This window comes from Lichenostomus cassidix, chromosome 2 (assembly GCF_008360975.1).
Source record: "Lichenostomus cassidix isolate B80296 chromosome 2, HeHo_3.0, whole genome shotgun sequence".
NCBI classification, from domain to species: domain Eukaryota; kingdom Metazoa; phylum Chordata; class Aves; order Passeriformes; family Meliphagidae; genus Lichenostomus; species Lichenostomus cassidix.
The window spans coordinates 142792634-142807225 of NC_139482.1; the positions used below are offsets into that span (position 1 = coordinate 142792634).

The 14592-nt window shown below is 35.3% G+C and overlaps 1 protein-coding gene across 3 annotated transcripts in view; it reads right to left on the minus strand.

Annotated features, from left to right (window-relative positions):
- Window positions 1-14592, minus strand: part of ASAP1 (ArfGAP with SH3 domain, ankyrin repeat and PH domain 1) — a 144983-nt gene that overhangs the window by 34905 nt on the left and 95486 nt on the right. For all 3 annotated transcript variants that reach the window (XM_085053573.1, XM_085053570.1, XM_085053571.1), the window contains 8 exons: window positions 13539-13639; window positions 13052-13121; window positions 11818-11905; window positions 10682-10730; window positions 4897-5060; window positions 3227-3360; window positions 2046-2137; window positions 1293-1479 (listed from right to left, as the gene is read on the minus strand). In XM_085053573.1, coding sequence (XP_084909699.1) covers window positions 1293-1479; window positions 2046-2137; window positions 3227-3360; window positions 4897-5060; window positions 10682-10730; window positions 11818-11905; window positions 13052-13121; window positions 13539-13639 — 885 coding nt within the window. The remainder of the gene's footprint in view (window positions 1-1292; window positions 1480-2045; window positions 2138-3226; window positions 3361-4896; window positions 5061-10681; window positions 10731-11817; window positions 11906-13051; window positions 13122-13538; window positions 13640-14592) is intronic.

The following is a 14592-nucleotide window of genomic DNA, read 5'->3' on the forward strand; positions in this document are numbered from 1 at the left end:
ATATCTCCAAGGAAAGAAACCTATAGGGTTTCTCCTTGTTGAACTTGAATTGAATCATACTTTATTTTCTATACATATCATGTGCATTAATGTATTGAAATAGAAACATGCTGTTTAATTCCATTTAAAAGTTGCATGAGAAGTTAATCTAAATTTAGATTTTATTAACTACTATTGATCATAAAGGACATTTAAAAAAGCATATCACAATTGAGGTCCTAATTAAAAAAATATTGGTTTATGAAACATCAGAGAATTCACAGTGAAGAATACTGCTATAAATGTCCTAATTGCAAACTACATTTCAATTGGTACTCATACCTTTCTAGGTATCACTGCCTGTAGGAGCTGGGAAGACTGAGGAGCTAATTCTGTGGCAACTGCCATGGATGATAAACACATAAAGCTGACCTTGCAGTCAGAGAATTTGTAATGTGTTTCCATGATAAGCACTCTGTGCTAGCTCAAGTGCTGAGACTACATTGAATTTACCCCCTTCACTGAATAGACAGGCACTGTGTCCTCTGCCAACTTCACTATTTGCACACAACTTGTTGAAAATATTCTCTGACATTTCTCCAAGTTGGGTTTAAAAGTAATGGGAGAAAGCATTGCTGAGCAAGTGGTTACATGGCATCGATTACCTAAAAAACAGGTTACTTTGCTCATGATTAACATTTGCCATTAATAATTAAGGTCAACCTAGACTGATTTTTACAAAAAAACTGTTACTGATTTCAGAAGGAGGATCAAGAACTCAGGACTTGATACACACACACACACACACACACACACCCACACACACACAAAAAATCTTCCTGACTGAAAGAAATAGTAGCCCTGTAAATATTTCCTCAGAAGCTGTGAAGTAATCAGATTTATTCTTTCCTCATCTACAGCAAACAGAGATTTGCAGGCAGTCAATATGTTTCTTCAGCAACTATTTTAAAAGCAGGTATGATACAGTATGTGGTATCAGGTGACCCTGGGCTGTCAAGACCCCCTCCTCTGAGACTTTTAGGAGAGACACACTGCAGAACAGGGGCTTTTCAACACATTATAGTTGCACCAAAACAGGGTATGATATTGCATTTCACACTCCTTTAGACCAATTGATGACAAAAGATAAAGTATTCTTTTCCCTCCCCACAAGGATGCCACAAAACGGAAAGGAAGAAAAACCCTACCATTTTCATCTTTCTCTTTTTTATCATCTAAAGTAGCAGACCCACATCCAGGGCATTTTACAAATACACAATTTAAAATTGTCTTTGTTTACCTGATAAGCTTACCTGTCCAGGCTCCAACAGTGGCTCCATTAGCTCTACCCCCTCTGCATAGACTTGAATTAGTGCAAGTAAATCCCTGGATTTGACAGCCTCAAGTAATTCACTCAGTTTAGCTGCTGCAGATGCACAAGTCTTCCTGGAGAACTTATGATCTACATATTTAGCAGTGATAAATTCTTTACGTGCAGTCCTGTGGGGTGTGAAAATAGAGCTTGCTTTAGAAATTTTTAGAAAAATGGGTCAATGATTTTAATTTAAAATCACCTTGTCTAACTGGGAAGCTGAGATGGGAAGAAGAAAACTGTCTGATAAAAAGTGTTATTTATTGTACACTGTATGTTTTCCTTGCAAACAAGCCCAAAATATGGAACATTGTCAATTCTCTCCTGTCTTCTTGTTATATGCAAAAATTACTCTGACTCTGGGGACTAAGTCCAAAGGAAAAACAGAGCTAGTGCTATTTGATCCACTGTATTTATCATCTGACTGTTTGCTTTCTACAAAACTTAAAACCATGCAAGAGTTGAATAATGTACCTTGAAACCCAAACTAAGAGCTTTCTACACCAAGAAACTGAGGTAGCCGAAATGTGTCTACATGACTAGAGGCTGAACTTTAAAAAGTTCCACAGCTGCAGTGAAAATCCCCAGTTTTCTGCCATCCATACCTTCCCCTGGCTTAGTTACTGTTTAAGACACTTTACATCACAGATATGTTCCACAGTAAACTTCAAGAGTTTAAAGATTCAAGACTTACATATCACTTGATGGACCAGGTTTAGGTGAAGGACTAGGTAAATTCCCTTCCATAATATCATTAAAACTAGTATTTCCTACATTCTTGGCCAGCTGCAATAAGAAAAAGAATAAATGAAGGTGAGGACTTGTGGGGTCTAACAGCAACCTAAAAACTGGACTATTAATGTGCATTTTCCACACTACTAATAAAAGATGGAACACACAGGACTGCAAAATTAAAGCACAATGATTGCATGTAAATAAAGAGCAATTTAAAAAAAATGCTTCTATTATGCCAGAATTTGTACCATACACTTCACAGTCACAAAATTATTTGTATTTCAAGAAAATCTGCCTCCAGCACAAAACCAGAATGAGGAACCAGCAGCAACATTGAAATGGTGCTGGCACACTGATCAGAAAGCTGCTTTGGGAAAAAAGCTCAGACCTACTGAAGATCATGCTTAGTAAAATTTGACTTAAATTAATAGTAACTTTGCAAAAAACTCAACATTTCAAGAAGAGAGCAAATGGTAATATTGAAACTATACTCAAATCCAAAACTGCCTTATAGCTTCTCTCAGGCCAAACACACCTGGGGCGACAAACCTACTGCAACTATTTCTTTTTCCTTTGTTTATTTGGTTTTTTTAGCAGTCTTACATCAGATTCTTTTCATAACTTCAATATTACAGGATTTTATCCATCAAATTAAGATTCGTCCATAATTTTTCTTTCAAAATTAGCAACAGTCATTCTCCCTTGCCAAGTCAAATTAGCTTTCATGTTTTAAATCACATGAGCTTTTAGACTGCTGTGATTTTTGGTCAATATCAGCTATTGAGAGGCAAAATTCTGATGGCACTAATTACAAAGGATGTCAATAATCATTCTGCAACACCTCAGGACATTAAATGAGAAGTGACAAGGGCTTTAATAATATATAATAATACATAATAATATATAATAATATTTAATAATATATAACCATGCTCCTGTAAAAGATATATAGAAATACGAAGGAGAAATTCTGCAAAAACACATTCCTTAAAAAAGATTAACAGATTAATTTTAATCTTTAATTAAAAGATTAAAATTAAATTAACAATTTAATTTAAGATTAAATTGTGCATTTCAGCGCTTCCTATACATAGGTCAATATTTGACTGAAAAGACCCAATATAAATAAAAGAAACTTACCAAGAGTTCAGACGTTCCTAATTTGTCTAATTCCAAAGACTGGATTCGAGAAATATGGACACCCATTTCTCTGTGTATTCCAGAACACTCAATGCAGGTTAAAATGCCCAAATTAGTTGATAGCCATGTTGGATCTGCAGAATTGAAAAACAAAGTATTTAATCAAAGTCCAAGGAAAGGTTTTCAATGGTGGTAAGAAAAGTATTCTGAAATGATTCCTCATTTAATATTTCAAAGAATGGAAATAAACTAAGAACATTCCACACTTTTCTCGAAACTGCAGTGCAAATTTAACTACAAATGTCTACCAGTGGAATGAAGTTTTTCAGGTTTAGGAACAGTCCCAAAGGCACTGAATTTAGACTTATAAATTCATATTGAATGAATGTATTTCAATACATTTAGGATTTGTTTCCTGTACAAATTACTTCCTGTTTTTAAAAGTAACAGATCTCCTAAATTCAATAACCCCTGAAGTTTTAAAATTACTTCCTAAACTCTAAGTAGTCCTTCATAAAAAATTACCCATACCACCTTCCAATAAGTAAAACAGCAGCATATTGTAGAAAATTTAAGAAGTGCTAGCTAGTCCAGGAAAAAAAAAAATGCCGTCATGGAGGAGATCTGCATGTAATAATAGAATAGATTTTATACTATGAATGCTACATAAGAAGCATGACAAATTTTTAAGGAAAAGAAAAAGCTCCAGACACACTTTGTGCACATACATGACCTCCAGTTAATCTCCTTGCTGACCTTAAATAGTAACTGCTGAAGCAATAAGTTGAGAGTTTTAAAGCAGCAAGCTGGGCTACAGAGGTGAAGCTTAAAACTTTACTATAAATGAAAAGATGAATGAGAACTGTAATCTGAAGTTTCTATAGCTTTACATAACGAAATAATTGAATGAACCAATTCCAGGATTTGACATAATTATATCCCAGTTTGTAATTTTATCTTGCTATTTCAAATCTGGATAGGTTCTGCATCAGCAAGCATCTGCAAGATACACACAAATCTACTCAGTTCCAAATGAGCATCACCTTCTTGAAGTGTCTCTTTAGATGAGAAAGCTGCAACAGCTGTCAGCTCCCACAGCAGTTCAGTCCTGCTGTGACAAGCTGCCCTTCTCAAGCTCTAAGTGACACATAACTGACCTGTAACTCTGTACTGCTGACAATATTATCTTAGAGGATTTCAACTCTGGGTCTTGTTCTTTGCAAAAGACTACTTATTCCACCTCTGAATTCTTCTGACACTGCAATTACAGTAGTCTCATGCCAAGATAAAACCTCAGAGTAAGATCCTGGCCAGGTCAATTTTTCCACAATCATTGTCTAAATATTACTCACTTCTACTTAGTAGCATGCACAGGATCAGTGATGCCAAGCAACTTCCATTCAAGTGCAACAAGCATCTAGACACAGTGCAACAAGAACAGTTCAAACTCCAGAGGGGCTTGAACTGCTGGAAGTAAGCACAGACAACACATAAAAATATTTTAGTGAATTAAACAGAACTAACGTAGGATAGTCATATTTGTTCTTTTAAAAACAGGTTGAAGACTGAGAAACATGACTTAGAAAATTAGTTTGCGCTCTACAAACACTTCTTTAAAGAAATTACTTTGCTCCCAACAAGAAGTTGATGACATGAACAAATGGAGATACCTGGTGAGCCACAATCACAACAGACTTCATTTCCGGGTAATCTCTGTATGTCATCAATAATGGCTTTTGTCAGATCCTCTAAACTGTTTTCACCTGTGCTCTGATCTCCACGGAATGCCATATTTAATGCTTCTTCTTTGCTGTTAGTCAATACTGATATCCATCTAGCACAAGATAAAGACCTTAATGAAGATCTGCATTTGCAAATACAAGTTAATCTATAAACTGTAGAAATCTTGCCAGGAACAAAATATTAGTGGGACTACAGGGAAGGACTGTATTGTGGGAGAGACTGAGGAGAGGGAAAAGTGAGAGACAAAAAGGAAAGACTTCAGAAAAGGTGAGTAAGAATGAGAAGAGACAAATATAATCTTATTTCTAACATCCTTTGGTGAACAATTTTAAAGCCAAGTTCTCAGGTTTCTCAAATAAGCAGAAGTTGTGGAAGAGAAAGGGGGCAAATAAGCTCCTATAAATTTAACTGCTTTAAGAGGTGCTCAAAATCTTCCTGAAGAAAATTATAACCCCTCCTTTCTCCAGTGTGCATTTTTCTCTTCACAGATGAATCAGCAAGCATCCTTGTGAAGGTGTTGATGTCTAGCTGCCTCTTAAAATGCAGGTCCCTGTGCACTAATCAGAGTCAGATTGTAATGTCCAAATTAATGACAATTGCCATGGCAACCAAGGGGCTAAGGAAGAGAGGATGACAGGAAAGTAACAGTACCGATAGCCAACATCAAATTTTAGGAGCAACACTTGAGTGCAACAAATCAAGACTCCTAAATGATATTTCAGGCACTAGTTCCTCCCCTCCCAATCACTCTACAAGTTGTTTTTTACACAATAATGTTTTAATTAAAACCAAACAAAACCCCTTCTCAGCAGCTGCTGTGCTACAGGTGGAAGTAAAGAGGGGAAGGCAGCTCCACTAAGGACAAGCACATTGCAGATGCAGTGCTGCTAATTTAGAAAAACAGCCGGTTAAAAAGAAATCCTCCCAGGTACAGTGATTTTAGATGATTTCAGGTCTAATGCAAATATATATTTTTTTTACACAGAAATATTTTAAATTGGCAGTGTCCTCAATGTATTTCATGTTTACAATATCCAGATTGTCTGCAATCATCAGTCTTCTGAAATATGCAGGAATTGTTATGGTCCTTTAAACAAACTAAGAGCACTTCAGACTGAAATTCATAATTTCTTACTGAAATAGTAATGAAAATATTAGCTTTAAAGGATTTTAGAGGGAAATTTATGTGTGTTATCTTAGAATGCAGTTTGAGAACTAATATATGGACACTCTATATTATATACTTCTTAATATGCTTTTTAAATTTTTATGTGCAGAAAATAATCTAGAAACTTGTGCTTAGGATGCTTTAAAAATGTTTAAAAAAATCAACCTTAAAATAAAAGAGAAAATCAAAGTCTTGAGCACAAATTTGCTCCATAGTTTACATGCTGAAAACAATAAAGGTTTCATTACATGAGAAGAACCTACACTAGAGGGCATTCTTCTGCAATTTTAATGATGAAATTCAACGTTATTTAAAAAAGTAAGAGGCAGCGGTGTCTTGTTTCTAATATTATAGCAATGTTTGGTTTAATACACAGAGTAAAATAATAATTAAACCCAGATAAACAACACTTATTCTGACATTTGTTGAAAATTTCTTTGAGGGTTACAATTTGATTAGTTTGTTAAAAAGGCAGAACTTAAATAAAACTAAACTAAGCAGTAACAATTAAAAAATTATTAGATTCAATTAAAACAAACAAAACACAACTGAGCCAGCTGTTAGTTTGATACAAATTTCCTTATTATGAGTACCGAAACTGTCAGAGCAATCATTGTTTTGGTTGTTTGCTCAGGTAGAAGGAATTCTCCATCCAAGAGTGTCACTGGGTTACCTGTGAGCCACAGCAAGAGGCACCACAGTGGCAGCTCTTCCCTGGCAAGCACAGGAACATGGACAGACATGCTCTGAATGACTGCTGCTGTTTATCAACAAGTGCCCAGTTGGTCACCAGGCCTTCCTGACAGGCTGTACACTCAAAGATAAACAGCACAAGTCATAAATATGGTATGTTAATTAAATTTCATTAGTTTCTAAAACTGGCCTCTGATTGGTCTTCTTTATTTTTTTCTTATTTGTAATAATCGTTTTTGTTCTTCCTTTATTAAAATAAAAAAGTATTTGCTTTATTTTACAATACCATCAGTGTCAAATGAATAGTCAAAAAAGTTCTGGTTATACTTTGTAGTGTTCTTTCTAATAATTTAAAAATTAATCAAGTCTTACAGAATTGCTTCGTCTTCTTGTTTTAGGACAAGAGGAAATGGCCTCAAGTTGCGCCAGCAGAGGTTTAGATTGAGTATTAGGAAAAAATTTCTTCACAAAATGGGTTTTTAAGCGCTGGAACAAGTTGGGCCACAATCCCTGAAGGGCTTTAAAAGATGTGTGGATGAGGCTCTTGGGGACATGGTTTAGTTGGGGCCTTGGCAGTGTTTGATTAATGGTTGGACTCAATGATATAAAGTTCTTTTCCAACCTCAACAAGTCTATGATACTATTCTACCTAATACAATACATAATCTGTTAAACTTGTTTTTTTCTCAATATCAGCAATTTCTTATCATCCTTTAAGGCATTTTGTTTGCTGGAGATTCACAGTTTTGAAGAAACATGGCTAAACAAAAATCTAGCATCACAGGTGCCTCCAGGAAATAGAAGGGGTTCGTTAATCTTGCATGGACCAGACTTCACTCACGTTGCTCTTATTTTTGTTCAGTATTTCCAAGTCAATAAAAAACCCTCCACAAAGAATAAGAACCAGTCTTTTTTTTTTTTTTTCAGTAAAAATTTATCTCTCTCTTCTGACAATCGCTGTCGCAACATTGCTTCCAGGTAAATGCATAAACACAACAAGAATAGCATATTTTAAAAATATTGAGAAATAACTTCTTTTTTTGTATGGAAGAAGCAACAGATAGTGTCAAGGCCTTCCAACTGAGTCATTCCAAAGTGAAAAATGTCTGAGGACTGTTGCTAAAAACTAGACTGAAGTTAGACGTCTGTTTCTTCATAGAAAACATTCTAAATCTAGCTTTGTTTATAATCCAGGTATTTCCTGCAGGTATGGATATGCTCTTGACCTTCAAGAAGAGGGTAGATAAGAACCCAAAGGTCATCACCAGAGTATGTTTGGCCCTATCCACAATTATAAAAAACATAGAAAGCAACTATTATTGTATATGTTATGAAAAAATCAGGTTACTTTTCTTATAATCTACACATAAATATATACGTACATACACATACATAAACACACTACCCACATCCCATTTCACCCTATACACTGTACTTTGTCTACTAGAGAAACTAAGAACCCACTGAGAATTTAAGGATTGTCAATCTGTAATTAAAGGCAAACAAACAACTGGCTGGATAAGAATCAAGAAAGACACTGGCCTGAAGAAAATGTTTGAGGGGAAGCAGTAAAAAGCCTGTAACAGAATGTAGGCTTCAGTGCTTTGAATGCATGCTTTTTTTCAAAAATCTTATTTTAAAAATTTTGAGGATGATTATTATTATTGTTATTACGATACAGTTTGAGAAGCTATTTATGGAAACAGTGTAAAATGATCACTAGGAAAATGTATGCAAAGTCAGTTAAACTGGAATGAAAAGAAATGCATCTTGCTCTTTTCTCTAGATGTGAGTCTGTAAGGAAGGCGATTTGAAAATCTATTTACATATTTATTTTTCAACTGGTTCATGAAGTAAAAGGGACAGAGCAGATGGAGCACTAAAACTGTGTGGACAAAATACAAGAGGAAAGGATCAAGAGAGAGCCACACCTAAACCAGTCAGGTAGAAATGGAAACAAGAGGATGACAACTCTAACTGAGGAGTTACACCAATTAGCTCCTCAAAAACACCCTTAAATCATTTAAGTTGGGATTCTAAGGGGTGCTGTTCCCATGACACCTTAGATAACAAAGCTTTTTAGGGCTCTCTCAGTGGCTGCACAAGAAAAACAGAACCTGTGGGTGTATTGCAGTTTCTCATCAGCACCTTCACACTCATTCTGGTTCCTCAAGGGGAGCAGTGGGAGGGGAGGTGCTGAACTCCTCTCTCTGCTGTCAGGACATGAGGAAATGGAACAAAGCTGCATCAGGGGAAGTTTAAATGGGATATTAGGAAGAAGTTCTTCACTGAGAGGGTGGTCAGTCACTGGAACAGGCTCCCCAGGGACGTGGTCAGGACATCAACGCTGTTAGTGCTCAAAAAGTATGTGGACAATGCTCTTAGCCACACAATTTAGCTGTAGGCAGTCCTGGGAGGGGCAGGCAGTTCGACTCAATGATCCTTATAGGTCCCTTCCAATCTGAGATATTCTAGGATTCTTTATTCCAATGCAAGTAATTTTCTCAGCCAGTTGACTTTAGAATGATAAACAAAACTTCAGTGCTTCTAATGGGAAATAAAACCAGCCTGGAATTCCAAAACAGTCCAACAGGCTGCCTGCTGAACTATATTTATTGATCTGCCTCTCAGAAGAAAGATATTGGTAATTTGTTCTTCCCCTACCTAGCTCATGTGTTAAGACAAAAAACCCCCAAACAACTTGACTTTTTAAACCAACTAATACGGTAAAAATTAATTTGTGGCAGAGTACTAAAAACTTATGACTCATCAGAAATAACAGTATTTTCTTCTTGACTAAGAAAATTACTGGAATAATTAAGTTCCAGGATGAATGTAGTAATAATGACTAGCAAGTCAGCTTTGTACTGTAAGAGCCATCATAAAGCTGTGGAAGCCTGGCAGGAAATAGCTGCACAACATAGAATTCTCCAGCCCTCTTATTTCACCCATGACTCTCAAGGCTGAGCTGTCAATGCCACTGACACCCAACACTACCAAACAAGTGAAACACCCTACAAACATTCCTTGTACCTTCAAAATGCACATGGAGCAACACAGTCTTCTACTAGAACAGGGATATTTAAGGAAAGAATGGTGTGGCCTTTGCTGTCCTCTCCAGTAGTAACTTTATTCCTTGCACTGTTGGGTGTTGAGCATTAGAAAACATGCACAACACATGTTTGGTGACACAGGAGGAGAAACCAGTGGTACATGGTTCTCAGGAAGTAGTTCTGATACAGTAGGAAGAAAGATTGTTTTAAAGGAAATAATCTGGTTGGAAACATGCATTAATGAAGCAAGTTCCTGTATTCTGAAGAACACAAATCTCAGAGATGTGCTTTGCTGTTTATTTCTAGTCCTACAGTAGAAAAAATGCACAGTCTGTGCACATTCTGTCGTATTTTCTATATGTCATATGGAGATCTTTTATCTATTTATTATCTTTAATTTAAAGAAAAAGGTAGGATCAAGAGGAAAAGAAGAAACTGCAAAACAGGGTTGACAGAGAAGATTAAAGGATTTAAAAATATTTAATTTGAATCTTAATCTAATCTACAATATCATAGATATCAGGCACTCCACATAAACCATGTGCTGGCAGGTTACACAACCTCAATGGGTTTTTGGTTAGTTGTGTTTGGTTTAGTTTTGTTTTTAATGTTACAAGGTTTTAAAAGGGGTATGTAGGGTGACACAAAATAGTTTACATTTATAGATTCATAACAGCAGAAAAAAAGAGACATTAGGCACTACTTATGCATTAGCTGAGAAAATTACTTCCACTGTTATGTGTGATTTTATACATTTCTATTGGCAAAATAAACTTGAAAAAATGTAAACATTCTTACGCTACGTATTCCTGTTCATCTTCTGCTTGAAAGTGGTATGTTCTGTTATCTGAAATAAAGAAATAAATATTTTCATTTGGGACATGATGAAAGTTAATGTATCTATGTATTTGGTACTAAAACCCATTTGGCAACTAAAGCCTTCAAGAGCAATTTCACTTAACAGGCATCATTAATCCTTTAGTCATAGCTATGGATAAGAATTCCAAAAGAAATGAAAAAAGGAAAATGAAACTGTAAATTTTGATTCACACCAACTCTATGTATTTCAAACGTCTTAAGTTTTGACATACTAAAGAAAAAAAAATATGGACCAAATTTTAGCCCTTCAGAAGTCAAATCTGAAACACAATTAGGAGAAGAAGGCAAAATTAATTTGTTCCTTTTATATTGTTTTCCCCGCTAGTTGAGCCAAGAAAATTCTTTTTATTAGCCAACAGATGAGACATGAAGTCTCATCAGTCAAAGGTTTCCTAGACTGTTCTTTTCAATATAGGATGTTGGAACTATTTGTTAATTAATACTCTCTATGTAAAGTCTGAAAACAATAAGTTGACTCATCAACTTGAAAAGAGTTTTTAAAACCAGACTGGATACAAATACCTGCTGTACAGGACCAAAATGGGAAGAAGGGAAACTACAGGTGCTTCAGTTCTGAGAAGATAAGGCATTACCAATTTTCCGACAAACAGAACTGTATTTTTAATGTATGATAATACAGAAAGAGAAATTTGGTCTCCTTGTCTTCCTCATTTCCTCAAACAGCACTCAAAAAGCAGAACAATTACTGAAAAGCAGGATGAAGCCAAAGATCTTTCCCGTTTCCTGGTGGATATAGCTTATGCATGTTCCAGTAAGCTGTTAAACATTCCTCTGGACTTAGAGAGTAACACATATGCTGCATTTCATGGCTCGTCACAAAAGACAGTATTTATGTCACACCTACACAGAGAAAAGGTTCTATATCCATTTGTCCATCATCAGAACTAGAGGCTCTGAGCACTCATGAGGCACTGTGTGTGTGTGGATACAGAGCTAAACTTTGAGCTCTACCCTTGTGTTCTACTCAAAGCATCTTGCAATGACACTTTCAGAAATCTCACACAATGCAAGGTGCTACTAAGGCTGCTACGTACGCGATATTAGATCAAAGGACTTCTTATCTTCAGCATTTGGCTTCACCTGGCAGGTCAATAAATTCAGTTTAGCTGGTTGCCTGTTGGACTAAAAAGAAAATTTATTTTATTTTAAAAATGTATTGATTTAGGATTATTTTCCCTTTCTGGGGAGTGGGCATGTATGGTATTTTTTAAAGCTTGGACATGCACACATATACACCCTCAAAAACTGGAGACCAGCATCACCTGGTCTGACTTGATCTGCCAAAATGGACACACTGCCAAATCTAAACAAAATTAAAATCTTCATGGCCACACTTGCTGACTATATGAAAGGGATTAAAAGAAAAATCCTTACCTTACAATATGCTAACATTGACATTTTTTTAAATTGAATTTCATCAACAATGGCAAAACTAAAATGCAGTTTTTCATTACAGCATGCCCATATTCCAAATTTCCTCCCATTTTAAATAAATCAAAGATATAATCCTAAAACTTTAAAATGGAAGTGGGAAGCTGAAGATCTGGAGTTTCAGAACTCAGGCTAAACACCGATACTGATACTCTGTGCTGTAATTAAGTCACTTAAAGACATGATAACAATGTATCTTTGAAGTACTTTGGGTTTATACAGGTAGTAAACTTTAGAAATTAATGGCCATCAACAGAATTTGGGGCAAAGGGGGGAAAAGGGTGAGGAAATGGGACCATCTCCTTTAACAGGAGCAACTCCTGTGCTGGTTTCCAACAAGTTCATGTACTCACACAAGGCAGTTTTAGAACTGCCTCCACCATGATCACCTTCGTGCTACCTCCTAACTGAGCATTCCTGGAAAGATCCTTCAGATATATTCCTGATTCCAAGAACTCACTGTGATCAAAACTTCCCAGCATTTCAAATTTTTAATTGAAAGCACTCAAAATATGAACACATTCACTCATCCGTCAGACTCTAACCTGATATCAAATACTTCCCAAGTTTCCGAATTATGTGCTTCACATATATACCATGACAATCCTTACAAGCAAATCCATCTGAAGCACCAATTGAGAAGTCTGTTCAATACTTTTGCCATTTTCTTATTAAATTACCAATAAATTCATTTAATAAGCTACAGTTTCACAGAACATCGACAGTCAGAAGCTGAAGTAACATCCTTTTTGCAACAGAAGATTAGAAGCAACAGATTCACCAGGAAAGGATAATGTTATTTTATTATTTTCATATAAAAGTATAAAAATAACTTACCGTTGCATGTGATATGGTAAGAATTCCATTTTTAACAGTGCATTTCCTTCTTTGCCATACTTTCCTTAACCTACATAAAAATATCATATCAAGTTCAGTAAATAGACAAGACTTCAAAGCACATGTTAATGTCATTATCATTTTGAGAGGATTAGCTTTAAAAAATAAACAGGTGCAGCCAAAATTTTACTAAATGCCTCACCAAAACTAACTTGGAGTTTTGTGACAGGTCTTAATCATCTTGTAGAGACTTACAAAGACAATAGCTTTCTTTTAACTATGACTATTTTTTTATAGTTGCTTGTCTTGCTTTTTATATTTGCTATATTAAATTGAGTTCTATGTTCAGATTTGAACTTTGGAACCCTCAACTGCTTGTGGCACATGCATTAGGAGAATGGGCCTGAAGCAACCACAGTAGAAACCAATTAATTTTAGAGCACAAACATAGTAATAGATTTCACTATTATGTGCTACCAGAACATACCCATCACTCTTCTTTAAAAGATAACCTTTCTTCTCACTGCCATATTCCTTATTCCCCTGCAGCTGATGCATACTATATCCTCCTTGCCTGCTCTGTGAATCCTGAAAAAGGGAAAAACAACATTAACCGTCTCCTGATGTGCACAGTAAGCTTTCCTAACCTTTAAGCTTATTTTTTTTCTTCTCTACAACATCACAAATTAATAAAGATTAAAAAAGAAGAGAGAACTCCTCCTGCATGTTTTACATTCATAGGAGAGCTTGCTTTCACACCACGTGATCTTGAACTAAATGCATGTTCAAGATTTAATGAATACATTAGGCCTTTGATGTAAATATGCATCTCAAAACAAAGACTTTTAACATATAGATATTTAATAGTGTACAATCTTATAAGCAAAGAGTAAAATGCTAAGAGAAAATTTCAAAAAGAAAGCAACAGAATACAGCATGCATATATATAGGAACATATATATATAAACAAAGACAAATGCTAATATTCACTTTTTTTCCGAATTAAAAATATGTATATAATTCATGAGTTTTAGTGGATGAAGTCAGCTGAAATAACTTTTGGCCTGATCTAGCAAAACAATTACATGAAATGGATTAACTTGTTATAAGTACATCAGAAAAAATAAATCCCCCAAATTCATTAAAACATTGACTTACTCTCCTAGACTTCGATCACGAAAGGCAAAAGCAATAGAAGAAAGAGAAAGCAAATAATTTAAAACAAGAATTATTATTTATTTAAAAAAACATGTTCCTTGAACATAAATTTTATAGCCCCATATCTATTAAAACGTTTCCCTTTTCTAATTACACCAATAGAGAGAAGGCAAGAACTACTTTTTCAGGCATATTGGTGTTTTCTCTCATCAAGTAACAAAACATTGTAACAAAATTCCAGGCAACCTGGCACACATGACACTGGCTTCACAAAACAGCTAAAATGACTGAAGGATCAAATTTTAATACATCTTCCAATCTTTATAACCTTTTTATTTCCTAGAATGATAGTTATATTGTATCCTCTACCACCAGAGCTCATT